The sequence below is a fragment of the Lynx canadensis genome, chromosome X, assembly GCF_007474595.2.
Source record: "Lynx canadensis isolate LIC74 chromosome X, mLynCan4.pri.v2, whole genome shotgun sequence".
Taxonomy (NCBI): Eukaryota; Metazoa; Chordata; class Mammalia; order Carnivora; family Felidae; genus Lynx; species Lynx canadensis.
The window spans coordinates 109,562,754-109,590,577 of record NC_044321.2 but is presented as its reverse complement, the minus strand read 5'-3'; the positions used below and the strand labels follow the sequence as shown (position 1 = coordinate 109,590,577).

Below are 27,824 nucleotides of genomic sequence, written 5' to 3'. Positions count from 1 at the left end.
TTGACAGTGTTCCACGTGGATCCGTGCTCCAGAGGGCACACGGAGAGGGGGGCCAACAGAACGGGGGCTGTGAACAGCCCAACAGCCCTTCGGCTGTCGTTCTCTTCTCACCCCACCTGCTCCTGGCCCAAGAAAACAGGGCCCTTTTTAAGGGATGTGAACATCTGGGAAATGCTGCTTCTGGGTCAGCGTGGGGCGTGGTGGTTTTTGACCGGACCCGAGTGCCGCTGCGGGCTTCAGTCTGCTTCGAAATTCCTCTGTTCTGTGCGACTGCTCCGAACAGAGTACGCGCTCGAAGGAAAGCGGTCATCGAGGGTCTGAGAGCAATGGTGTCCCCTTACAGCAACTCCATGGGCAGAATTAAAAGACGAGGCGTTATTTATTTATATGCTGCTTTATTTCTGTAAGGGTACACTGAAACTTTAGGATAACAGCTAATGACAAAATGTAGAAATGAGGCATTGGCTTGTCTAACCACTCCTACGAGAATGTTAATATGCACTGTCATTACATGTTTACTTTTGATACTGTCTCATTATACTATGTAATAGAACAATGTTGATAAGAATACGGTAAGTTAGGTGAGCCTGCATCTCAGGTAAGCACTGTGTGGAAATCCGCTTGTGCCTGTGAGGGTGGCAGCCGCTCCCCCAGAGATCCAGCTGAGCTCTTGAGGGACAGTCCTAAAAATCACAAGAAAAGGGACTTGGCGGGCCTCTTGAGCACACAAAGAGCAGACAACTACTATGCTACAAGGGACTCCACTCTAGCCGCTGTTTGGAAATGTCCTATCCGTGTCAATGACAGTCCTGGCGCCTGCTCAGCTACCCCCCGCTAGAGTGTTATGATTACTTCGGCAGGATGAATTTCAAAACCGCAGGAACGTTTGAGGGGGGCTAAAATACTGACATGCAAGTCTCCAAACCCATAAACTACGTTACTATGAATTAAAACGAGAGTATTAAAAAAGAAAAAGAAAAAGGGCAGCTGGGTTAGTTTTGTTAAGCCTCCAGAAGTAGTCGCCGTGACGATGTTCCTGTGAAACAGGCTCGTTTTCTCAGGTCTGCCTACACTTTCCAAATCACCTGCACGTTCCCCGCTTGAAAGTGGGAACGTTCAGAAAACACGCCACACGGGGAAATCGGAAGTTAGTACGGGGGAAAGGTCAGTTTAGAGTTACAGCCAAGTTCAAATGTTAACCTTCTGGAAATTCGTATTAGTCGTGTGAGAGCACAAAAGAACAGCAGGAAGATTTCGAGGAGGAGGTTCAACCATGCAATTTGTTAAGTTCGCTCTCTGCTCACAGACAGGTGAGCAGCCGAGTTGGAGCAGCCGCCGCAACTCTTGCGTGTCCTGAGGACACGGTGGGTCCCAGCTGAGCCACGAGACGCATCTCAGCGGGGGCTTTATGTGTTACGCTTCTCGCTCACGTCACTAAGCAGCTAAATGGTGAGCACGTTTCTGCTCTATGATAAACATGCAGAAGAGTCAACCTATCTACGTGTTTGTGTTTTCACCGCAGCTGCGGAGAAGTGGCCGCGCCGCGACATCCTAGTGTGACCACTGCGTGCCCGTATCTGAGTAATACTGTAAAATGGGAGCAAAGACAGAGGAAGCAACTTTAGAGGTGAGAGGCCGCTCTGGCCCTCTGGGTGGTGCAGGGCAGAGGGCGAGGACACAAGAACAAGACTCGATTCCATTTTACAGGACAGGAGCCCCTGTCGCTTTACAGCTTTTTGGCACAGTCGGGGCAATACACTTGCTCCTGGTGGAAAACAAAGCGCTTGTTGGCCAGATTCATGGAGCATTTTTTGCAGTGGAAGCAGTAGTCGTGCCAGGATTGTCCTTCATAGGCCACCACACTGGAGCCTTTACCAAACCCTGGGGAAACGACAAAAGAAAACAAAGGAGGCCGCTGAGTGGGCACAGGCGGGAGGCCGAGCGCCGCCTTGCCCGTTCACGGAGCCGACAAGCACGCGGGGGCAGCGTCTGCCCGGCCCCCGGCCGCCCTCCGCCGCGCACCGACCCCCGCGTCGCCGCCACCCTGCTACGGCTCGCGAGGACCTGAGGAGATGCCAGAGCTCAGCCGCGAACCCACATTCCCATGCCACCGCTATCGCCCTGTGACACGCACCGACCTCCCAGCATAACCAGTTTCTTTGATTTAGGGCCATGGCATCAAAGTGGCCACCAGGAGGCAAACTTGGGCTGTTCGCGGGGTGTGCACTTACCGGGCCTCGAGGAGCTGCTAAGCTTCGATTTTTTCTATAAAGAACCACCACCCACGAGGGACAAGTCCTCTCTCCACCCGGATGCCTGCCCCGGAGGTTGGCGCTGGGAAACAGGGTGAGAGGCAAGCGTTTCCCGTGGCACACTGGGGGCTTCCTAGCTTTAGAGACTGGGTGGCTCACTCTTGACACAGTCCTTTTCCCTGAGGATGGCAAAAGTCTTCTCAAATGTACATTTCAAGGCTCCCCGGGGAGATGGGAAAATTGGAGGCGGGGAAAGGGCCCGGGGCACGTGGATCGCGGCCGCGTGAGGAGGAATGAAGTGATCAGCTCTGCTTCTGATCGCCAAACAGCTGCCCGCAGCCACCTCTGAGCTAGCCTGCCGCTAGGGGCGCTCTAATCCCCGCCTGCCGCTCGCAGCCCCCCCCCCTCCCCCCTCCCCCTCCCCCTCCCCCCCAACTCCCGCCGGCCTGATCCGCCCCCCTTTCCTCTCCCTTCCCCGCCGGACTCCCCCCACCCCCCCACCCCGCTCCCACCGCCACACGCGGTGCCTGCCTGCCCGTGGCCATGGCCGTGGGTCTCAGGCTCGTGAACTCCGGCAGCGTCGTTAGTCAGCAGTAGTCAGGAGGTGTTCTGTATTGCAAAGGCTAAGCTGGCCTGGGGGAGAATCCAAACTATTCGGGGGGGGGGGGCCTTCGGGACCACAATGGCAGGGGGACAGGACATTCTGCGGGGCCTTTGTGGAGGAAACCGACGGCGTAGGAAAATGAGAGATGGTTACCATGCGCAAGACCTAGCCTGGCAGACTTAGCAAGGACTCTTTAGCCTACCAGTGATGGGGTTCTTGCATCCAGCACACTTCTTGGCCACAAAGTTCTTGTAGCAATCCACGCAGTAATACTGGTCCTCCACAGCGGTGAAACGCTGCCCAGCCAGCTTCTTAGAGCAGGTAACACACACAAAGCACTCGGCATGCCAGGGCTGATCCTGGTAAGTGATTCCTCCAGATGTGATGGCCTAGACCAGGGAGTGTAGCACCGGATTCAGATTCAACAACCATTTTGTTGAATGCCTACTGCGTGCCAGGCACTGTGCTGGGCGCTCTGGTAGACAGTATCTCATTTGATCGCCACCACGGCCATGGGAGGCAGGTGCGATTATTACCCCCGAGCTACAGACGAAGACACCGAGGCTCAGAGAAGGCGGGCCCCTGCGTGGGGTGACACGGCAATTAGGGGGTGGAGGCGGGCCCTCTAGAGCCGGGGCCGCCGCGCCTCCCCAGGGCGCTCGCGGACAGCCCGACTCGGCCCCGGGCGCCGCTTTCTACCGCCACAGCGTCCCCGTCTGCAACACGGGAATAATAATTCCCACGTCGCAGGGCCGTCGTGACGATGGAATGGGATAGTGTGTGTGCAAGTGCTCTGCCAACTGTCAAACACTTCCAGAAACGAGTCAACGCGGAGCTCCCTCGACAGCGTACCTTGTTGCACTTCACGCAGTGCTTGGCGAATTTGGTCTCGTGGCAGGTCACGCAGTAGAAGTCCTCCCCTTTGGGGAAGAAGCTTCCGGTCCCGATCACTTGCTTGCAGTTGCTGCAGGTGAAGCAGTCTTTGTGCCACACGGTCTTCTTGTACTCCACGTTCTGATCTCCTGCGGGGAAAGCCATCCACAGCCCGGCTGACAGGGCCCTGCAGGGGGCTGCTTCCGCTCAGCCCGCCCCCCAGGGCCTCCAGAGGGGAGGGCGCACGGGCCCTGCACAGTTACCGGCCTCACGCTCGCCCCCGGCTGTGCTATCCACGGCTGGGGGGGGGGCGGGGGGTGGGGGGGTGAGGGGAGGGCTTCTCCCCTCCGTCCTGCTGGGGTCGCGCAGACCCAGACTCCCGTGGTCGGGGGAAGGGGACCCCGGCAGCAGTGTTTCAGGATGGGGGGAGGGGCTGAATCCCCGCCCCACCCCCACGGCCGGCCTTTGCGGACTGGACCTGGAGGCTCGCTGGGGGGAGGGGCAGAGGGGGCAGCTGGCCCAGAATTCCACCCAGGAGGGCGCATGCTTTGATCACTTACTCTACCCAAATGAGAAAGCGCTACATACTTTTCACTTCTTTCTCTCGCCACAGACGGCTCTCTCCAGTGTTCTTTAGTTGCCGAGTGTGTGCGTGTGTGCGAGCATATATGTGTACGCAGATATACGTATATATATGCGTGCATATATATGCTAAAATCTAAGCGCGGCTCGCAGCAGCATCACCCCACCACCGCGAGCACCCGGCATCATCTCCGCCCTCGGGGCCTCCTCCCTGGCTGCCGGGGAGGGAGAGGGGGCGCTACCTGCCACGATTGGCTTGAAGCACCCCTTGCACTTGGGGTTGTCCTCCCGAGTGGTGCACTTGTTGCAGAAGATCTTGTTGTCCTTGGCCACAAAGGTCTCATTGGCCAAGGGGTGAAGGCACTTGGCACAGCGGAAGCAGGTGTCGTGCCAGTAGCGGTTCTTATAGTGCACCTCCTGGGGACCGAGCAGATGGGGTGGCTGCCGTGAGTGGTGCTGGGGGCCCGGGGGGTGGGGCCGGGGGCCGGGGGGGGGGGGGTGTCAGGGGCGGTGGCCCCCCACCGAGACTGGGACAGCCCGAGGCCAACGTTTCTGTGAGTAACACTGTGAGTAACATGAGGGGCGCCCAGGAGTTTGTGAAATACAAGCAGGCCCCGCCTCGGACTGCCGCCCGGGCCCCCCCCCCCCCAGCCCCCACACGCCGCCGGGGCCACCGTTACCTTGGAGTCGGCGCCGATGGGCTTCCGGCAGTCCACACAGGTGTTGGCGCAGAACTTGTCGAAGCACTTGAGGCAGCAGTGGTGGCCGTCCTTCTGCACGTACTTCTTCCCCTGCAGGTTGTCCCTGCAGTAGTGGCAGTCGAACTTCTCAGTCATGGTGCCCACCTTGTAGCTGGAGGGACCTGCGGGGGCAACGGGCCGGGCAAATGAGCCCCGGGAGGACGGTGGGCGCGGCGCCGCGACCCCACACGCTTCACTAGGACCCGGGAAGAGACCGGCCCCCGGCGCCTTGGGAGAGAGCCCTGCCGGCGGGACGAGGGGGCTGGATGGGGCGGGGGTGGGGGGGACAAGAGGGGATACGGGCCGCATCCTGGAGGCGGGCTGCTTGGCGGCGGTGCCCACGGCGCGCCAGGCCCTCCCTCGCCAGCCTCCGAGGCCTCGCTCCCTCCTTTAGATCCGCCAGAACACTTTTAAATCCCTGAAGGGACCCCGAGGAGTTCTGTCCGCCGCAGTTCACGGCCCCGGGGCCCGAGCCGGGGCCCCAGAGCGGACTTCTCACAACGGCGTTCTCTGTCCCGGACCGGCGAAGTCTACGACTGTGAACACTCGGCACAGTGACCTGCCGGTTTGGGGCGTGCCCACATCAAGTCCCCCCTTGGTTCAAGCAAGTTTGCGACTTAGGACATTTGTTTTAAAAACTGCAACTTTAAAAGAGGATCTACGGTGGGGGGGCACGCTTAAAAAAAAAAGTGTTAAGCCGATCATTCGAAGAACCCCTCCCACTGCCTTCACAGGAACAGCCACCCGAGTCCCCCAGCGCCCCCCACCCCCCCCACCAAAGCTTGCGGCGCTGCCGAGGCGCTCTGTTCGTCCCGCCACCAGAAAGGTACCAAATGGGGGTTTCTATTAGCTCCCGACTTCTTTAAACATATGCCGATCTCCCCCCTCCGCCCGAACGAACGTGGGTTCCGTAGACAGCAGTTATGTAATCACACAGGAAACACCAGAACGGAGACGCTGTTCCCAGCTCCCCACAAGCGCGGTTCCCGTGCTAGCAAATGCCCCCGTGTCATCTGCAGAGTGTCATCTGGAGACGAGTTGAGGGAAGACGGCCGGGAGGCCCCGGTACTCACCGCAGCTCTTCCACTGGCCCGGCGGCCCCAGACTCCCACTGTGCGGCCCGGTCCCAGGTTTTTTTATACAAACACATGTCCGAGTTGTTTGGATCCTGTTGCCACCGGCAACCAAATAGCAGAGAGTGAGCTAAGGAAACCACACCCTGCGTCTCGGAGCCGCCTCGGGAAGGCTGCTGAACTCTCACTCACAACTGGGTCCGTTTCGGAAGCCAGGCGGCCAACCAAGCAGAGCGCGCGGCCGGCCCGGGAGGCACAGGGCCCGGGGGGGGGGGGCGGGGGCGGTGCGGCTCGGGGTCGGCTTCAGGCCCCCCCCCCCCCCCCCGCGACCCTCGGACACACCCCCTCGCCTCCTGGGAATGAGCCACTGCGGCCAGCGGGAGGCATTCTGGGGCAAAGACAGTTGCTTGAGCCCGCTGTGCCACAGTTCAGAGGTTTCTCGGGACCGGAGGATGGCTCTTACTGGCACCTTGTCCCCCAAAGAAAACCAGGACGTTCCCTTACGTAAACTGGGTTAGAAACGAAAAGTAGAGGCACAAGTGAAACCAAGGTCTGTCTCCTTGAACTGCGCACCGTTTACGTAAGGTAGCTTTTAAACTGCCATCGGCCTCCGTGCAAAGTGCCCGTCACAGTGATCGCACGCCGGCAGTCACCCTCCGTTCATTCCTGCTGCCCCTTCACCTGTCCCCTAAAACCCTTGTGTCGTTAGCTCTTCCATACTGAAACCGTGCACCCGACAAACATTTACTTTCTTGTTAAGAGCTGAGCAGAGAAACTAAATAAATCTCCAGTAACAGTAATGCCAGGAAATTAAATTATCAGTGGCTCCTAAATACCATTTGGCAGGAAATTAGAATTTGTAAGATTAGACAGCACTGGCTTCCTGCGCGGCGAGCAGTCACGGCTGGGTTAGCCCTTCGGAGACTATCTTCCTGGACCATATTTGAACATCCCTCCTCCTCCTCCCTCACCGAAGTCTCTATTTAGAAGACAACTCTGGGCCGCACTCATTTTCCTGTCACTCTTCCGATGTCTTTCAAAGAGGAGATGACCTCCAAATACTTCTAAGCGTTAAGTCCCATATAGAGTCCCTCCCGACGGGAGCCCCGGCTCATGGTATGTCGGAGCCCTAGCTTTAAGCTAAACATCAAGGCGCCGGCGTCACACGGCAAACAGACACCAGGCGACACAGTGAGTCCTGTTCAGGCAGCCCGAGGTTTGGAGAGAAGGGAAACCACTATGGTTCACGGTACCAGGGAGAGCATACCGGCCAAGCCTTTCTCACTTCAAAACCACATACTTTGAGAACCTGTCATCTTACCAATGCCAAGTTCTTCACTGCTCACTTTCAGAGTTCTAGAACACGACTGGCTCACACTTTCGAGGCATCCAGCCGATGACATAAGCCATGGCTCACCACGGATCGTGGAAGGTACCGGAGTGTGTCGGAAATGGGAGTCGTGTCCGCACGGCTGCACGCCACGCTATCGTCCCTATAGCAGAGGGTCTTGAACCCAGCAAAGGGAACATGAAATAGCTCGGCCCAAGTTAATGGTGCCTCTATGGAGAGTCCCACTTCTTAGTGTTTTCGCGTCCTGGCTTTTAGGCATTATTATTAGTTTTCCTTCCTGTCGTAGGAGAAGCCCAGGGTCAGCTTACATTCCCTGCCCCCGTACACTTAAACCCAGAGAGGCTGCACCCACATGGACATATTTCAAAGGGCATATCCTCTTAGAACTGATTTCCACAGTGGACTCGGGCCTTTTTCGTGTGTGCGGAAACACGTATTCGTCAAGATAAAATAGGCACTTCTGGGAGCGTTGGCTTTATTGCCTAATAAGTAAACAGGCTGGAAATACTTAAAGCATGTTAGCAATGCCGATGTCAAGCCCATGAACTTTAGTTCTTTTGTTTTTTTTTTTTTTTTTTTTTTGGCAATAATTCCAATCAAGTGGAACTCCGGGCAACCTGAATTAGCTTACCTCATGTTTTTCTCAATTTAGGATTATTTGGTCCCAGACTATGGCAAGCCTTCACGTAGCATGCCCAGGAGGAAGTCGGAGTACTAGATTCCGGCCGACGAGATACGTACCAGGTCGTAACTCTGTGTCAAATGTGAACGTGTGCAACGGGGAGGGATGTGGCTACCACTCATCTTCAGAGCGGTTACCGATTCTAAGACAACAGCGTACAGACGACAGCGCCGACACACACACGGGCTCCTAAGAGACCGCGAGCGCCCGGGTTCGTGGCGCCACCAAAACAAGCTGCAGCGCAGTCTCGACTTCGTGGGGCGGGAAAAGCTGGGCGCCTTCCTTCCTTCCCCGATGTCAGAAATAACGGGGTGGGGGGGGGGCACAAAGGTAGCGTTTTACCTGGTCTTTGAGGCTCTCTTTAATCTTCCTGAATTGCATATACTTAAGGCGTTTATCTCATAGGGAATACGGTTTTTAATCCCCTTAGCCGTTTCTCAGACCGTGAAATATGAAGCCGCCTAAGCTTCCCCTTCCCCAGCATCCCGAGCTGTCTCCCCGGACCCCCTGCCGTTATCTGGGAAAGGGCATCGTGGGTCATCACTGGCAATAGTGGATACCCAGAATGACAATGCTCCCTCCCTTCCCGCCTGTCCTTGTCACCACGCGTTTGCCCTCTGGCAGCTCTCTGACGGATCCTAAGGTGGAGGTGTGAGCCGGGCGCATATGCAGGGCAGGGCCGAGGCTTCTCTATCACAGAAGAAGGTTCCAAACGTACTAGGAGTCCCGGGGACCTAATCGCAGGCCCTGAGTACACCAGTCATACAGTAAGTATGTGCCTGTGGATGGACGGGTGGGGGAGACAAGTCACCGCCACTAAGCTCCTCCAAAGCTCTTTTATCAAAAGCATTTTATAACAAATATTTGTTTTTAAAAAAAAAATTTTTTAACGTTTTATTTATTTTTGAGACAGAGAGAGACAGAGCATGAACGGGGGAGGGGCAGAGAGAGGGGGAGACACAGAATGGAAGCAGGCTCCAGGCTCTGAGCCATCAGCCCAGAGCCCGACGCGGGGCTCGAACTCACGGACCGCGAGATCGTGACCTGAGCTGAAGTCGGACGCTCAACTGACTGAGCCACCCAGGCGCCCCCACAAATATTTGTTTTTAAAAATCAGGGCACAGCTCTTGCCACCCTAAGGTGCTGATGTCTGACCCACAGTCCTTTACGGATGCAGCGGGTTCAAATGCATCGGAGTTGTGACCGGGTGATCCCATTTTAGATACTTATTCCAAGATGGTAGCCTTTCTTGCTATGCCTGCTTCAAAAAGACACATCATCCTTCCCTTAATCAACAAGCTTCCTCTTCCAGAAAATTCCTGAACTACAGCCAACATGCTAAGAGGTGCCTACATAAACCTCAGTATCTCAATAAAAAAGTGTTGGCTTTCGGTTTCCTCGTGTGCACACTGAAGGAGAAACGTGATGGTGTGACATTTCTAGAACTATAAACCTCTCATGAGAGAAGATTCAGTTCGTACTTAATAATCTTGCTTGTGTTTTTAGGTGTATTTTCTCATGTATTTCTTGCTAATACCCATCGTTCCCCTTCTGCCCGAGTGGTTCGAAATAGGAAGATTTAAGGAAACCGTGAATCTTCGAGCAAAGCGACATTCTTCAACGTGCCCTCCCTGAGGAGTATGGTGCACAGTGTAAACAACGAACAGCAACCCGGATGGAAGAAAAAAATTGGGGCTATTTCTGGTCTGTTAATTGCTAAGTCCAACATACCAGTCCGTTAGTCACTCTGCGTATAAATACTGGCTTCTAAAGAAAGGATATATCGCTTTCCTGAGAATGTTTGACAAATGGAGCGAAGCCTTGGCCGATGAATAGGACGCTTGTGTGGCAGACACACGAACGCACCTGGAGGTGTCGTCAGACGTTTGGGAGTAAACACCTGACTAGCTGCAATGAGACGGAGTTCATGAGTCATGGCTGAAAAGCAGTCTTTCATAGAATCTCACAGAAAATCAGAAAGGGTTCCTTTCCCTTAAAAACAGAACACGTACGGAACGATTCAATGCTATGTGCAACCTCACTTGTACGCTACATTCAGAGAAAAACTCATAAATCTCCTTTGGGTCACTGATAAACAGTTTGAGATTATACCCGGTAACAGGAGGGTTGGATAGAGATTATCAAACAAAAACTAGGTGCCCCTGGATTTCCACCAGGCTAGATTCTACGCGAGTATTACTCTGTCCATATACGAAGCTTTTCTTAATGTTGCGCGTGTTATGTGGGCACCTTCCAGCTTGCGTATCAGAAAACGAGTGCTTCCGACCTGGCAGCAGCAGGACGCGCGTTTTCAGTTTTCCTAGCGGTGGGGAAGCAGCAGGCGGTCGTCTGGTGGTCACGACAAGTATGCGACGTTCAAGTTTCACCCTTGGCCAAATCTTCTGGCTGCCATTTTCAGTTATTTTAAGAAGTCGACCCAGTTTGATTACTCGCTCACACCACCATTTCATTTTCCATCCCTGCCCCAAGAAAAGACTCCTGGGGCAGTACGTACAACCCACTGGGCAGTGGCCGGTGAAGGGAACTAGTGGCTGTATAATATGGCAGATGGCCTTACTTCCCTCCCCATCCACACCCCCCCCCCAGCCTGGTCCTCAACTCGAAAGGCCAAGGGTAAAGGCACTGATCTACATAACTTTGCAGACTGAAAGCGTTCAATAACAAAACTATAAATTCCTGTCCTCAAAATGTCCTCTCAGTATATGGATGGCCACTGAAAATGGATTCTGATCCAATTACCTGAGCCTCTAATTTGTCTATACGAGGCCCATCTCGGGGCAACGTGGATTTTCTTTTTGTGAGGACCTCTCTCTTCTCTGCTTTCACAGACCTATAAATCAAATGCAATACAAAATGATAGTCCCTGGTTTTAAAAACCGTTTGTGGGGGAGGCCTGGGTGGCTCAGTCGGTTAAGGGTCTGACTTCGGCTCAGGTCACGATCTCACGGTTCTTGAGTTCCAGCCCCGCGTCGGCCTCTGTGCTGACGGCTCAGAGCCCGGAGACTGCTTCGGATTCTGTGGCTCCCTCTTTCTCTGCCCCTCCGCCGTTCATGCTCTCTCTCGCTCTCGCTCTCTCTCTCTCCCCCCTCTCAAAAATAAACATAAAAAAACACCTAAAAGGTGTCAATAATCTGTCTCATTTAGTCACTGTTACAGCCTCCAGATTTATATAAGCAAGAATACTGTCAGGATTTTGTGCAATTTAAAATTGGAGGCTTCGGTGTGCTGTAAACAGGTCACCTTTTAAATGTATTTTCCTATTCTGTCACTTAATAAGTAAACAAAATGGGGAGTTACTCTACCAGTTGACATGCATTCAAGGCCCACTGGAACAACCAGTACAGCTGAATAGCCAGCCTGCACCCGGAGAACGGACGTGGCGGCCAATTACCACAATCTCAGGCATGTGGCGCCATGTTTGTAAAGTGGCTCCTGGGGGGGTGGGGGGCAAAACAGCTCTTCAACATTTGGGAACAAGAAAAACACTGCATGTTAATTCACCAAAGCAGGGAATGCCATCGCAGTGCGTTTGTGTTTAAACACCCAAGAAGACTTTCTAAAAGTATTCTCATTATTTAAATTCTGATGGGCAATTATGAGTTCTCAAAATGAGTTTTTCCTGCCACCCAAAATTAACTTGTCCTATAATCTGAAAGCCCGGAGACAGGACACAGTGCCTGTCTCTAAGAAAGGGGAGCGTTCCTTAGGCAGAGGGCAAAGGAGCCACAGCGACATTCTTGGCTTTGGAGGAGGGACCGGCAGCCGGGTGACCTCAGAGAGCCGGGCTTTCTGGGGAGACGGCCCGTCCTTCAGTCCTTCAGCCCGTTCCCCGGGTGTCTGTCCATGGCCGAAGGGCTTCCTTTGTGCCAGGTTACAAAACAAGAAGACGACTCTCACGCCAAGGACGGGCTAGAGGTTCGGAAACGTTGCCCCTTTTTCTGATAAGAACGATGACCACCCTACTTGTCACATCCAAAGGATCATAGCTGCTTGTCTTCAGAAAGACTAAGCACATCGTTCAGAAAAGGAAAGAGGTGGTAAGTCACTATGGACTTTCTCAGTTGTCAGTATTTCTCCCTTCAGCTCTATATTCAATTGACCTTTTCTAAACACTTGAAATTCGATTTAAAGCAGTCGCGACGAACATCTGTATGTTATAAATAATAAAAATAGCTAACCCCCCCCAATTGTTCCTCACACTATCTTTTACAGTTTCCTAAGATGTCCTAAAACATGTAAACTATGGTAATAAGTTTCTATTTTTAAAGAACAAGCCACTCGACCTGCCTTTAGTGTTGGAAACAGCAGCAGAAGGCAGCGACAGAGCAGAGACCAGCCAGGACTTATTATGTAGACAAGGCTAAAATCAGTTCATCAAAAACTATCTTTTAGTCGAGTGATGGATTCCCTGCCCTAACACAACCGTGTTCGATGGAAGATAAAGAGTATGAAGCTTTACCTGAGTGTCTATGGGAAGCCATGGCTCAGAGACCAAGTTCAGGAGCGGCACCTAGACCAGTCTTCCCTCGACCTCAGCTGATAAGGCTGTGGCTCATTTGTGAACATACATTTAAGGGGAAGCGGCTAACACAAAAATAACCGAGAGCAGATGGCCCACCCCTCCCCAGAGATCACAACCTTAATCCCACTAGAAAATTCTTAACCATTTTAGGTGATCCGAGGGAGAAGAATAGGACCCAGTAAAAATACCAAACACTACATATAAATACCTGTGGAGCTACTCAGCATCCAAATTAGCTCCAGAGCCAGAGAGGCCACATAGAAAGTCATCCCTGTACCGGAATAAAATTTGGACTCAGCTCTGGCATAGCTTAACGCTGAGCCACCCTTATTAATCCACTTTATATGCCTAAACAGCTTCCTTCGGGCCCTACGAAGTGTTTTGTGCTGCTAATGACAGAAATAACCGTAAGAGACAGACTTATATTAACCGGTGTCATTAAAAGGCGTTGGACACTAGGAATAGAGAGGTCAGGGGCCCCGTCTACGTCCTCCTTGGTATGTACCAGAGACCAGCAGAATCCTGAAGGTGCGATTCTAGCCACACATCTCCTTCGTGTCAGATAAGAGACATACACATATACAGCCGCCAAGTACACGAGGAGGATACTTTTGTCCCACAAATGAAATCTGCTTTTCGGCATCAGGGACAACAAAAGTAAAAATACGGATGAAAAGGAAGAGGGCAACCTAACGTGTTGTAACAGCTGGAGGATGGCCTGTAAGTCCCTCTGTGACCCCACGCCCGTTCCCTGCCTGGCCTTATCCCCGGCACCCTCCCTGCGCCCTTCGCTCCGGCCTCACGCTGGCCTCCTCGCTGGCCTCCACACCCTCCAGACGCGCCCGGCCTCGGGCCCTGACACAGTCCCCTGCCCCCCCCACCGCCCCCCCCCCCAGCCCTCTCACAGTTGCTCGTCTACCTCCTTCCAGGCTTTTGCTCCAAGTCACTTTCAGTGGCCTCTCATTGGACCTATTTCAAATTGCAACCATGCTCCCTGTCCCCTGTCTCCACCCCCTTCCTCGATTTATTCTCCACAGTAACTGTTGAAAAATGAACTAAAAGAAGCAAAACGTGCCCACCAAACCTCAACACGGCCCCACCTGGAACTCAAAAGTGCCTTTGGCCACTGAACATCAAGGAAGGCATCTGAATGGCTGAGTTTTACAATTCTTTTTAAAAATATTTATTTTTGAGAGAGACACACACACACACACACACATACACACACACACACACACACACACGCACGCCACGAGCGGGGGAGGGGCAGAGAGAGAGAGGAGGACAGAGGATCAGAACCGATGCAGGGCTCACATTCATGAACCGCGAGACCGTGAGCTGAGCCAAAGTCAGACGTTTAACCGACTGAGCCACGCAGGCGCCGAGTTTTACGATTCTTTACTTCTCCAAACGTTTAATGAAACAGTTATTCCAACAGCTGAACTTGTAACTTCTCGTTAGCTGGAAAATGACAGAACAATAAAAGCCGGGATGTTACAGGCAAATTTATCACGTGTTGGGTCCAGGAGTCGGTCGGGGACAAGAAGGGGGGGCGGCACTGTGCCCCCCAGCCCGCTCCGGCCCCTGTCTCAGCGGCCTGGCGAAATGCTGCGGGGAGCCCGGCCACTTGGGAAACGGCCGCACCCCTGAAATAAAGGTCAATGTGTCTCCTGGCAGATATGCGTGTCTTGCGGGAGATGATGGACCGTTATGAACCGGAAACGAGATTCTGGCGAGGTGCGTTTCGAGGTAGAGCCTTCCTCCGGGAAGCCAGTTGTGGCTTCAAGCCCCGCACGAGAGGGCGCGTTCCCTCAGCAGGCGCAGTAGTTAGCATCTGGAAGCGTCCCAACAGAATATGGACACACTGATGGCCTCATCCAGCTGGCAAACAAACCTATTTTGCCCGAAACACGGGAGAAAATACACAACCCAGAGAATTCCTTTCTGATCTGCAGGTGCAGGACTAGCACGGGCGGGAGCCCGGCAGCGAGTCCGCCTGCGGCTGACGGCACCTCCACCCCAGGTCGGCCCCGCCTTCCTTCTCGAACCTCAAGAGGCTTGACCCCGGCCTGCTCTGACACGCGTCCCCCCGCCGCCCACGGCCTCGAGTGCCAGAGCCGCAGCTTGCGGAAAACCAGAGCAGAAGGGACCCCGGATGAGGTGAGACACAGTCCCTCACGAAGAGAGCTGGTGACCCGGCCCCGCCTGGGGTCGGTGGCCCAGAAACCCTGGCGGTCGTTTAGCAGATGCCCCAGCAGCCGCGGCTCTCGTGAGCGTCTCAGCCAAATTCGTTACACGGTAACAGCGTGATGTTTCGTGGTTTCCTCAAGAATCGCTGTGCTGTTTACAGAGCGCCTTCATCTACCGTGGCCGGGGCTGGCCGCTGTTCGGCGAACCGGTCTCTACTGTCTGAGGGCCACGTTCCAGGCCTTCTATTCTCTCACGCTGCGCGGCGTGCGTCAGGATGGTTTTTCAGCGAGTGTCGGGCATCAAAAACCCGAAGCTGCCTCTGGCACGCAACCCTCCGAGAACCGTTCACTTCCGAGGCTCTCTACCCGCTTTTGTCTTCCAGCTATTCCGCAGTCGGCTTGTAGGCTCCACCTGTACGTGACCCCATCCCCTGCCGTCGTTAACTTTGTAAGGTAAACGGCGGATGTCCTACTATGCGGTCCAAGGGGTTTTTCTGGTACCATATGGTTCTGTCTTCCAAGTGGCTCAGCAGCAATATACAGATGACCCGTCACCGCAGCAGACGGAAGGTGGCATCCGGCCTTATCGCAGGCAGGGGTGTGCCCGGGGGCGCTGGTGAGACGGGCCGCATGTGATGACACGTGACCTCTCGGGTCCCTGAAGGCCGGGTAAGAGGGGCCTTCCGAGGAAAGGCGCGGTGTGAGCAAAGTGGCACGTGGCCTGGCGGGGGCGGGAGCCCGGGAGCGGGAAGCAGGACACGTGACACCGGGAGGGAAGGGCACGCCACCACAAGGACGGCCACTGGGCGGTAAGAGGGGCGCCTCTCAGAGGAAGGGGGTCCGGGGGGCCAGGAGACAGCCCGCGAGGGTCCTGCCGGCGTCAGATGAGGCCGAACGAATGATCGCAGGTGGCGGCTAGTGCCACGAGGGTCACCGTGGGGCGGGACCAGAGGGGACGGAGCCGCCGGGCTCTTGGATGTCGGGGATCTGAGCGATCGGGGCGATGACGGGGAACTTTATGTGGCCCGTTACGAGGAGCTTCTGCTGAGGTGTCAGCGGCTCGCCCCGTCTCACGGGACGGCCCCGGGCTGTCGCTGTCGCGACGGGAGAGAACCAGGCGAAACTGCGAGGGCCCCGGGGAGTCACGTGTGCAGGCACTCGCACACCGCAACCCAGTCCCGGACGCTCTACTTCAGGAGCACCCCACGGGAGGATCACACTTCACGCACGAGACAGACACGGCAAGTTCCGTGACCCAGTTGGCCCACGCCCGGGGGTTCCTCGGCCCCGGCCACCTGGCTTGTGGTCACCCTCCTCCCTTTCCCATAGTTTTCTTTCACCAAAGAAATTTCCAAATGGCTGCGAACTTATTCAGTTATTGCCATTAGTCACGGCCAGGGGCAAGGGCCTGACGGCCACGTGCCACGGAGTCTTTGTGGGCCCACCTGTGGTTCATCTTGGTCAGGCTCCACCCTCCTCCCCCTCCTCACGCCTGCCGCTAAGTCACACACTCAGCAGGGTTTTTCCCCTCAACAGAACTTTGCCCGGCTACTCGTCCCTCCGGCCAGCGATCTTACTGAGTGACCCCAGCGGCGGGAGGAAGGCACCCGGTCATGCACCCTGATATGCTGGGAGTCCACGTCGGGCCTCCAGAGCACTTCTCGGCCAGTGCAGCTTCAGCCCATCTCACGTTCCTGTTAATCTTTAGGGTGGGAAGAGTACTTCTGCTTCCTGACAAGGCAAATTGTGCAAAGTCATGGCTTAAATGTCACAATTCAGGGCGTATCTGTCAGGGAGTCAGCTGAGGGAGCCCCCCTAGAACCACATGCGGGGCGATTTCATCGCGCAAGATCCAAAGGAAAGCGAGCCCCCAGAACTGTGCCTCCCCAGAGGGTGTCTGGATTGCAGAGCAAAGGAAAGGGGCCCCACGAAAGGGGAGGGCCTGCCACCAGTGAGGGAACATGCAGGAAATGGAGGGCCCCGCGAACAGTCAAGTGCCTTGAAAATGCTAATTCACTCCAGAGAAGACCAGCATCTCACGATTAACCTTGGATGGGTTCCTTGTAATACTCCTAGATTAAGAATTCAAACACGTGCCTTGGCCTCTACCATTGGATCTTGGAAAATGTCCTTGTGTGATTAGGAATAGTTTTATTTTTTAAATGTTCTTAAAGATTTTGGCTTTTAAAAAAAAAATTGTTTAACGTTTATTCATTTTTTGATAGAGACAGAGCATGAGTGGGGGAGGGGCAGAGAGAGAGGGAGACACAGAATCTGAAACAGGCTCCAGGCTCTGAGCTGACAGCACAGAGCCCGACGTGGGGATCGAACTCATGGACCGTGAAATCATGACCCGAGCCAAAGTCGGACGCTCAACCGACTGAGCCACCCAGGCGCCCCCATTGGCTTTTGTTTTTTTAGAAGTTTACTTATTTTGACAGAGAGAAAGAGGGAGAGAGTGGGGAGGGGCACAGAGAGAGGGAGAGAGAATCCCAAGCAGGCTCCTGCGCTGTCAGCACAGATCCCACGAACCGTGAGGTCAGGACCTGAGCCAAAGCCCGATGTTTAACCGACTGAGCCACCCAGTCGCCCCTAAAGATTTTATTTTTAAGTAATCTCAACACCCAACGTGGGGCTCAAACTCACAACCCTGAGATCAAGAGTCACATGGTCCACTGAGCGAGGCAGCCAGGCACCCCAGGAATAGTTTTAAAGGTCTCCTGTCCCCAAAGTCTGCCCCCTCTTATACTGTTCCTAGACTCTCACCAAGATGGGGGAATGATCCCAATCACATGCTATCTACAGATATCTTTGAGCCTCTAACCAGAAATCACCAGTGCGGACAATGCTGAACAAATGATTTTCAAAGTAAGCCACCATGGTGATCTCAGATTTAAAAAAAAAAAAAAATTGAAATGGCACTTGAAAAAGAGAAAATAAAAAAAACGATAGGAACAAAGAAACAGAAACCAGGAAGAGTTTCAGAAGGAAACATATAATAAAAATGCAGAATCTCCAATCAGAGGAAAATAAATGTTTCATGAAACCGAGAAGCTAGTAGGGATAAATCTTTGTCATATTTTAGGTGTTAGAATTCTCTTCCAGTCTATTTCTACCATCCACTTGTGATAGATCTGTTTTATTTCCATGTTGCCATGTGCCGTGACTCAAAACACCCTTTCAATCATGCTAAGTCCTGGCATTCACCAAGCCCACCTGTTATGGACATTTCAAGCCTCTGATAGATGTTCGAGGGCTAAACATTCCATGACCCTAGTCTTTATTCTTAAGGCTGTTAACGGATCGACTGCCTTGACCAGAGGCATCATCATAATGCCTCGTGAGCCCTGCTTCCTGATGGGGGAATCTCACCTCGTAACATATAATCTGTCTCCATTTACCAAAAGACTATAATTAATACCCTGCCTTATTATGCCCGGGCTCGGCCGTGGAATTCAGGGCAAAGGTCAGAAACCCTTGTTGAGTGGGGCGCAGGCTGGCAGTGGGGGCACAGGAGGAAGGAGACAAAGCAGTGGTCTGGGGGTCACTCAGGAAGTCTCCATTTTGTTAGGTGATAGGCTGACTGACTGAGGGGGGCAATCCAGGGTTCTGGAGGATTGAAACGACATTAAGGTGAAAGCCTCGCTCGGTCCCCACCTGCCGAGTTGCTCCGAGGGCCATCATTTGTCTGCCTGAGCAGTGTCACAAGCCACATTCGAGGCACACACTCACAGGCAGACCGGGAGGGTGGTGGTCCCCAGGGAGTCGTGTCTGAGAGCGCGAATGCGAATGGCTCTCTGTGGGAACAGCTACTCTGTTGGCAAGGACGGGCATCATACCGTGAAAACGCCACAGGAAGACCAGAGTAAAGGCCAGTGTGATCTTGTGGGTGGCCTACCACGACATGACCGCCCCAACCAACAGCTTGTGTTGTCCACCCGTGCACAGTGGGGACAGAGGAGAACGGGTGGGGTCCACGCGCGATGCCACCTTCACAAAGACTGCTTTAGTTTTCCCATCTGTCGTCACGCAGAGTTGCAAACGACCTCAGATACCAAGCGGCCCGGCCACCCCATTTCATAGACGGGAAGACTAAAGCCCAGAGATGGGACATGAGCGGTTTCACTGCATTATCAGCAGCTCCAGATCTAGAACCAGAGTGTCCGGACCCCCAGTGTCCCGTCCCTTGTGCCACATCAAGCTGCTTCCAGCGACGGCTCTTGACTCACGGCAGCGTACAAGTCGGGACCGTGCTTTATGGTCCCTTGACTTTAGAGAGTAATAGGCAGAGGCTCGGCGTCCGGGTCACAGACCTCGACACTAGGGGACAGGTAACACTCTAGATTCTCTCCTGCTACGGCGAGAGTCTCCTCAGATACCATCAACTTCAGCTGAGGCAGTGGGGCCGCAGCAGCTGCCGCAGAGCAAGGGAGGGGAGGTCCAGGTTGATGGAGGGGTAAAGGGTCCTCCTACAACAGCTGACGCTCAAGGAGCCCGAGCAAACGGTTCCAAAGCCCTGGAAGTCAAGCAGTACGCACGCCGTGCCAGGCAGCGGGTACATGAATAGAATGACAGGAACACGAAGTCCAGCAAATAGAACACGAGAAGCAGTCTGCAGCTAGAGTGGCTGAAGCCACCGAAGGTCACGCACTCGGAAAGAGGACATCACATTTATCTCAAATCCCAACCTTTCTTGTTCGTTTTCAAGCAGTGTGACGGTCGAAGAGAACACACACGTAAATATGTACCGCGTGTAAGGAAGACCGGCCTGTCTCAGGTGTGGAACGGGCGGCCGACTGCTCCGCTGCATTCGGTGGAATTCAGACAAAATGGCGTCCACCGGGCCCCTGGCCATCTTGGAGGGCTTCCGCGGAAGAAAGTCAAGTCTTAATTTTACAGGCGATCGGCAGAACAATGAACACTGTTCTAAGACAAGCAACGTGGAGCATGCTCAGAGTTTAACACGGGTGGATCTATTTTATACGGTTTCAAGGGAATTCCGTAGCGGCAAAGGGCCCGGGCCCTGGAGCCAGAGCGTCTCACGTCAAATCCGGTCTCCACCACTTACTGGTTGTGTGCAAGCCAATTCTACTTAACGTCTCTGTGACTCAGTTTGCTCATCTGCAGAATGGGGATAACAGGAGTGCCTAGGTTTATAGGGCTGCTGTGAGAAATAAAGCGCTAAACCCTTGCACAACGGTGGCTGGCACCCAGTGGGCACATTTTGCTATTTATTCAATTATGCTTTAAAAATGAGGATTCTCAAGCAGCAGACTCCTGCAAAAGAAAAATTTCTTTTCGAATTTACCAGTTCACAGGGCACACGTGAAAAACAGGTAACAGCCCAACTGTGAGGGTTATGAGCCTGATGCGTCAACAGGAGGACAATCTGACACGTCCCAGGGCCTCAGAGGAATCAGCCTCTGGCAGGCACAACAGCCCAGAAGACAGCTGTACATCCTACATGGATGGAGACGGTTTAGGGACAGGTGATGGGACACCTTGGAAAGACAAGGCTGCTCTCTTGATCCTCTAGTGAAAATAAAAGACCCACTAGGTGTAGGTCACCTGCTCAGACTTGGGATGAGAAAGGAGTTTTCCTACATCCCTCCTACCAAGTAAGGTCCTAGTGAGCCCAACAGATGATTACACTTTCCAACACAACAAATGAAGGCTTGCTTGGGTGAAAGCCCTTAATGAGACAGGCCACCCGTGGACCGCCTCTCTGATCTCAACTTGGCCCAAGAAGGCTACCGACGAAAAGAGACTACCTATAGCATCAGAAACAGTAGCTCTGGCCAGAGCGTAGGGTTACTTCTGTATGTATGACGGGAGTTGATTTGTTTTTACACGTTGGTTAAGCATTAGACTACACTAAGAATTTAGCAACTATTTCTAATGTTTCTTATTTTTGAGAGAGAGAGAGAGACAGAGTGCGAGCAGGGGAGGGGTGGGGAGAGAGGGAGACACAGAATCCGAAGCAGGCTCCAGGCTCCGAACACTCAGCACAGAGCCCGACGCGGGGCTCCAACCCACGCACCGTGAGATCATGACCTGAGCCGAAGTCGGACGCTTAACCGACTGAGCCACTGAGGCGCCCCTGACGTGAGTTAATGCTGAATGAATGCCAAGGACGTGGATCTCAAAGAGCTCTCTTTCTAGGCCATGCAGAGGAAGGGCTCAGCAGCTGACGTGAGGGAAGACTGCCTGTGGGGACACTGGACTTAAGTGAAGCACAGGAAGGCGTCAGGTCTCAGGGGCAGCACAAGTGAAAGCTGCATCGTCTATCCCACTGCTGCCCAGAACCACACTGTGGTCATCCCCCCACGTCCACCCCTAGATGAATTCGGGTTAAAGCACCCGAGTTGGGAGAACTGACAGAACAGTTACCTGACCAGCCCACGGACAGGCCGGATGCTACGGTGGTAACCGTCCTGCTGGATGACAGCTCACGGGGCCACGGCACCTGCGATGTGCCAGTGACGCAGTCCTGGAAGAGGAACTGTGTCCGTCAGGCCCACCGGTCTCCCTCCTTTCAGGAAGGGCTCCTGAAACCCTGTGACTCAGCTCAACCCAGGAAAATACAAGAAAGGGAATGGGGGCAGCTCCCGGGAGGAGGCAGGCAGTGCCGGGGCAGGGGTCCCTCTGGGGCCAGTTCCAAGGAGAGAAAGGGCTGGTCCAAAGGATTCTCTGAGGCTCTGGCCAAACCCGCCATACCCGTCTCTCCCAGTGCCATGGACTGGGAAAGGCCCGCAGCCACAGCATCTCAATCGCACATACTGAACATCCTATCAATCCAGGCTTCCTTCTTTTGGGTTAACGGTATCCCCCGATAAAATGGGAAGATCGCTGGCGTGTGTTTGTGGAAGTAGCTAAGAGGGTATGAAGGACTCTGGTGTGGTCGGTGAGCCTATGTAAACTATCTTCCAATGGAAACATTTCATGGGTGAAAACGTAAGAAGGTTATTGTTTTCTGTGTTCACAGTGATTCTTAAAACATGTTTCCATGTTCCTGACTCCAAGCTGTTTTTTCATTTTATGCATTAAGACACAACTTAACACACCATAAAATTTACCCTTTCAAAGCGCACACTCCAGTGATTGTTAGCATATTCATCGAGTTGAGCAATCATCACTCTCATCTGATTCCAGAACATTTTCTTCACAAAGAAAGACACCCTGTGGCCATCAGCGGTCACTCCCTAGACCCTCCCTTTCCTCCAGGCTCCCGGCAACCACTAAACTACTTTCTGTCTGTGGGTCTGCCCATTCTGGACACTTCTGTATAAAGGGGATCATACAATATGTGTGATCTTTTGTGTCCGGCTTCTTTCATTAAGCCTCATGTTTTCAAGTTTCATCCATGCTGTAGCATAAATCAGCACTTCATTGTATTTTACTGCCGAATAGTATTCCGTCGTACGGATACACCCCGTGTTTGTTCACTCACCTGCTGACGGACACGAGCTGTTTCTTCGTGTTAGCCATTATGAATGATGCTACTATTGAACATTCTTTTTTGTGTATGGATTTCTTTTTTTTTTTGAATATTAAAATGTTTTTGGGGTGCCTGGGTGGCTCGGTCGGTTAAGCGTCCGACTTCGGCTCAGGTCACGATCTCGTGGTTTGTGACTTTGAGCCCCGCGTCAGGCTCTGTGCTGACAGCTCAGAGCCTGGAACCTGCTTCAGATTCTGCGTCTTCCTCTCTCTCTGGCCCTCCCCCCCTCACTCTGTCTCTCTCTCAAAAATAAATGAACATTGAAAGAATATTAAAATGTTTTTTTCTAAAGGTACAAAAGATTACATACTGAAAAGTCTTCCTCTCCCGCCTGTCCCCAAACATGCACTTCCCTTCCCCATTAGTTACCAATGATCCCAGTGTCTTCTTATGGTTCCAGAGACACTGGGCATATGAAAAATATGTAGCTGTATACATTTTTTCTTTCTCCCTTTTTAAAAACATGATGGTGATGTGCTACACGTACTCTCCTATACTTTGCCTTTTCTATTCTGTGTATTTTAGCGAATTCTGCCCGTTAGTGCCGAAAGAGCATCCACTTTTATGATGTATATAGTATTCAACTGTGTAGATATACCACAATTTTTTTATATGTAATTTTTTTAATGTTTATTTTTGAGAGAGACAGAGGGAGCGAGCAAGCAGGGGAAGGGCAGAGAGGGAGGGAGACACAGAATCCGAAGCAGGCTCCAGGCTCTGAGCTGTCAGCACAGAGCCCGATGCAGGGCCCAAACTCACGAACCGCGAGATCATGACCTGAGCCGAAGTCAGATGCTTAACTGACTGAGCCACCCAGGCGCCCCGATGCACTACAATTTTCTTAATCAGTCCCTTATCGACAGACATTTGTTTCCAGTCTGTTATTACAAACAACGCTGTGAGAAATATGCGAAGTTCAAAACCAGGGAATGAACCAACTAGTAAAAGCAGTACGTTAATTTAATCAGATTGCCTTCCTCTGACAGGCAGCAGGGTCAGATGCATGAAAGAGTCGTGACTCCCAGGAGAAGGGAGAGAGGAAAAGGAAAGGGACGCAGGGATCTCAAGCGGCCCAGGCAAGCACCCACCAAAGCTCACTGAAATGGCACATTTGTTTTGTCCAGGCAGAGAACAGACCACGTGGAAATCCCGTGCCAACTATGCTAAGGCTACCCTCCATCAATGAGCCACCCAGGGAGGAAGTGGCTTTTGATTCCAAGTCTAGTGCTCCTTGCACCAAACCACAACGCCTCGCGATGAATTACAAAACAAGAAACTGAGTAAAACACTTATCCGGACGACGTGCATATAGGTTCACACGGCGCCGCGCTGTGACAGACCAGCGGCGAGGGACGATCTACGCCCCAACATTAAGGAGGCACTTAGTGTTCGTCGAGTCTGCAGGCTGAAAAGCTGTAAGGTCCACATGGCATCTGATTTTCAGATGTTCCTGTGCTCCTTTTTATCTATTTTTAAAGACAAAAGGTGGCGCCTCGGCTAGAGGTTATAATGGAGGGGCACAAGCCCTGGGCACCAGCCCTGCTGGATGATCTTAGACTGGCAACAGGTCACTGATGCATGCCACCACCAAAGTGCCCGGCTCTGAGTCATAGGTCTGACCTTCAAACGGCCTGCCGGGAAAAGAAAACACCATCTTCCTTCCTTACAGAAACCTGCTAGGGGTTTCTCGACTCTGTCTGTGTCAGGGTTGTCCATTAACCCCGTGAGTGTTTCTTTTTGACAGCAGAAGAGTAGCTGGTCATCTGCAGTCTCAGAAGTCGGTCTTTTCTGAAATGGGCACTGGTTTTTCCGAGGTCACGTAACTAACCGAGGCCAGGTGGCTTGTGTTCTATTCATCACTGACTTACCAACTTAGATTGTACCCTCCCTGCTTCTATGGACTAACGAGAAAAAGAAAGGTCACCAGCACCGCACTCCCATCTCACAGCAGACACTTCAAAAGTCAACTCTTTGGATTTCAGGAAAAGGGGCTGATGTTTATAATTCGGCGTCATATATGCAAATCGAATGGGAAGTGTGGCTACCAGCTGTTTTTGTTCGACGTTAAAACAGAGATCCCCATCACAGTGTTGTGGCGATTCAGTGTGGCAAACCAGCAGCGTTATAAATATCGCAAAACCACATTAATTTTAATTCACTTCAAACTGTCTACTCATTTAACCTCACAAATAAATGCTGAAGCCTACATAAATGATCACAGTGGACAAGGAAGCGAGCAGAGAAGAGATTAGTTCAGGAGCTTAGCAAGTTCAAAGCCAATTACGACCTAACTTTGTCAAAATGGAGAAAACACTATACAAGTTAAAGTAACTGTAAGCTCGGGGCGCCTGGGTGGCGCAGTCAGTTAAGCGTCTGACATCGGGTCAGGTCATGATCTCGCGGTTCGTGAGTTCAAGTCCCACGTCGGGCTCTGTGCTGACAGCTCAGAGCCTGGAGCCTGCTTCGGATTCTGTGTCTCCCTCTCTCTCTGCCCCTCCGCTGCTCACGGCCCGTCTCTGTCTCTCAATAATAAATAAATGTTAAAAAAATTAAACAAAAAAAATTAACTGTAAGCTTTCATTTAATGCAAAGACCAGGAATGTTTTGACGACTTTGTTGTTTCGTAACTCAAGGAACGAGCAATAGACATGGAGTCAGAAATGCCAGCGAAGAGTCCCGGGCTCTGTTGGTTCATTTTCCTTCCCTGTCGATACAATGGGGACATTAATACCTGCCCTGCTTCCCTTGTCAGATTGTTTTAGGAACCACATTAAGTCACATGTGCCCAGGTACTGTATGAACTGAAAAGTAATATCAAAATAAAGATTTCTAAAAGAAGAAAAAAATATATACATATATCAGGCTTCGTACCGAAGCAGGTGGGGTGTCCTCGTTTTTCAAGTCTTCGCATGACTCACACCCCACGATTTTCACAAAAAACATATGCCCATTTATCATGCACCATAAAATCTAGGAGCGGATCATTGGCAAAAGACGGACAACCTCCGTGACGGGGATTCTCTCTCTCGTCAGCCCACGCGTTCCAGGAGAGAGAATTTAGAAACAGTCATATGGGTCTTTAGCTTTTACTTAGGGTCTAGGTATTTAATCCTCTTGTATTTCATTACTATTTCTCTGCAGAGACACAAGGAGCTGGGGACAAATGTATAATAGGCAAGCCCCACATACTCTTGGTTCTTCGCTTTGATCTACAAATCAAAAGCATACTCCTCTGCACACGGGTAGAGGGCAATTTTAGTTGCTTTAAGTAGCTGACAGTTTACCCTTCAGTCTCCACAAAGAGAATAATTTGGAAAACACCCAACAGAAGAAAACCTGAAGCCAAGAGTAGTTTGAAGACTTCTATCCCAGAAAAACTAAAGAAAACAAGGAGCACTTTTTATTTCTGTTGTGGGAAGGGCTGGAGATTTAGTAACAACTTGAAGAAGTGAGTTAATCCCTTTGTAACATAGCCAAGACAGGGTTTATTTTCCTACTGTTATGATGGTAACTTAGAACACACAGGACAACAATATCAAATATCAATTCCCTCCAGAGCTGTAACTTTCTAAATGTAGTAATTAGTAATTTGTCAAGATCATCGTTCGACATTCAAATAGTTTCTACACAGTCATTTGAACCCCCCTGCCACGTTCTGTGGCACATCCTCAAATGCCATCAAGACATAAACCAGGTACCGTCTTCATGAAAGAAGGCTACAGGTGTTCCAGACGGATAAACTGAGACATTAAAAAAGATTAAGTGTCTCGCCTTAAGAGAGGGGGGCGAGGTCAAACTAAGAATAGAAACGCAAGTCCTGTCACCTGTCCTGACCATAAATCTAGACAACTGTCCACCTTCCTGCCAGCAGTAAGTACACAGTCTAATCAATTTCTGTGTGTTTTAAACATACGTGTTGCAGGGAGAGAACAAATCTTCTAAGCGGACCGACGGAAATATTTAGTTACGGGCGGTGCCAGACATACAGGCTACGGAATATAAAGTATTCGTGTACGCAAAACACCTCTTTTCAAAAATTAAATCTGATTGATGGTAATACCTAAATGTTAGTGAAATAACTCAACCACTTGAGTTGTAATGGAAGCCAGATACAGTTTTCACTTGCCCTATCAGACCACAGGCAGTTAATCAGCTGTATTATTGGTGCTTACGCCACCATCATGGAACAGGCCAGTCACATTCTGAGATCAAAGAGCAAGTCGGCGGTAGAGAGGAATCAAGACCTCTGCGACCCAACGGTCTCTTCTAGGACCAAAGTACACACAGTTCGAGGGTGCCGAGGACTTTTTATGGGGTTGAAAGGGTAGCGCGTCTGTCTGAGGAGGCTGGTAAAGTTTCTACAACTCCCTGTGTGTAACGTCGTTGTGTTCCAGAATTTTGTTGTCGTGTTCTGTGGACACATTTAAAATGTATCTAACCACCCAGTTCACCCCACATCCCACACCTACTCCCTTTCCCAAAGACCGTCTGCCCTCACTCTTCGGTCTTCTGTAGTACGTTCTCTTGGAAGGTCGGAGATGGGAAACACGGCAGAGACCTGCTTCTACCCTCTGGGGAAGGGGAGAAGCTGCTTGGAAAGGCTTTTAAGGGATCTGCCAGCTAACTCAAGAGTGCAAGTGAAGACTTCCAGAAGGAAATATACCCAGCCAACCCCCTGGGCCAAGGGAGAGTGTTTGCACATGATTCTGGAGATTGAGAGGGAAGGGAACAACAACACAGCTTTGCAAGAAGGTAGAGAGCGCTTTCCGTACAAAGGGGCAAAAGCCACGCACTAACCTCTTTCACCTCCATCCCGCTCTCGCTGTTCCAACTGTAACGAGGGTGTCTTTTTTTTTTTTTAATAATTTGCACTTAACACCTTGACACCATGGTTCGGGATCGGATCCAGCAGAGACCAATTTGGTCCTCAGTTAACTGCTCCTCCCTGCTTTCCAAATAAAATAGATTTTGTTGGAGTGACCAACACTTGCTGTTTATAACATTTCTAAAGATGAGCCTGCCTCTCCATGAGAGGTGGAAGTTATTTGGCTCCTGTCTCAACAACTGAAAACAAAACCTACAAGGATACCCCCCCCCCCTTATTAGGGGTCAGCATCGTCTGAGTCACGAGTCAGTTCAGATTTAAAAATACACCAGTATTCTTTTCCAACTCCGTGCCAGAATTCCAGAAAATCTGTTACTTTTAAAATAAGGCTTCCAAATTTTTTTCCCCCAGTAAAACTGAGCATTTATTTTACATCTTGCATAGGACTCTATGCCAATTCCTGCACATTTGTGTGGTGCTCAAAAAGCCAGACTCCGAGTGCGTTAAATATATAAAGCTACCTAACTGGTGAAATCTACTGCATTTAGTTTGAAATGCATCCAAAAATAATATGGAATTATGGATAGAGAGATGGGTAGATCTGGTGATCAA

General features: G+C 51.9%; 1 protein-coding gene and 2 long non-coding RNA genes across 12 annotated transcripts in view; 2 read left to right on the top strand and 1 right to left on the bottom strand.

The window, feature by feature from the left end:
- Window positions 1-378: 378 nt before the first annotated feature.
- The window catches only part of FHL1 (four and a half LIM domains 1), a 62,111-nt gene continuing 34,665 nt past the window's right edge, over window positions 379-27,824 (bottom strand). The window contains exons 1-7 of one of the 9 annotated variants that reach the window (XM_030304729.1): window positions 12,638-12,731; window positions 4,992-5,173; window positions 4,554-4,728; window positions 3,709-3,878; window positions 3,059-3,245; window positions 2,232-2,431; window positions 379-1,881 (exon numbers count right to left, since the gene is read on the bottom strand). In XM_030304729.1, coding sequence (XP_030160589.1) covers window positions 1,798-1,881; window positions 2,232-2,431; window positions 3,059-3,245; window positions 3,709-3,878; window positions 4,554-4,728; window positions 4,992-5,173; window positions 12,638-12,659 — 1,020 coding nt within the window. In that variant the 5' untranslated portion in view covers window positions 12,660-12,731 and the 3' untranslated portion in view covers window positions 379-1,797. The other 8 variants (XM_030304730.1, XM_030304732.1, XM_030304733.1 and 5 more) reach the window with 8 other exon arrangements.
- LOC115506714 lies at window positions 7,225-11,133 on the top strand. 2 transcript variants are annotated; one of them, XR_003966500.1, is made up of 4 exons: window positions 7,225-7,315; window positions 7,477-7,556; window positions 8,128-8,924; window positions 9,664-11,133. It is a non-coding gene; the product is annotated as an uncharacterized LOC115506714 (long non-coding RNA). The 2 variants fall into 2 exon arrangements; XR_003966499.1 differs by having other exon boundaries at window positions 7,290-7,556.
- LOC115506715 lies at window positions 14,961-17,075 on the top strand. Its single transcript, XR_003966501.1, has 2 exons — window positions 14,961-15,558; window positions 16,426-17,075. It is a non-coding gene; the product is annotated as an uncharacterized LOC115506715 (long non-coding RNA).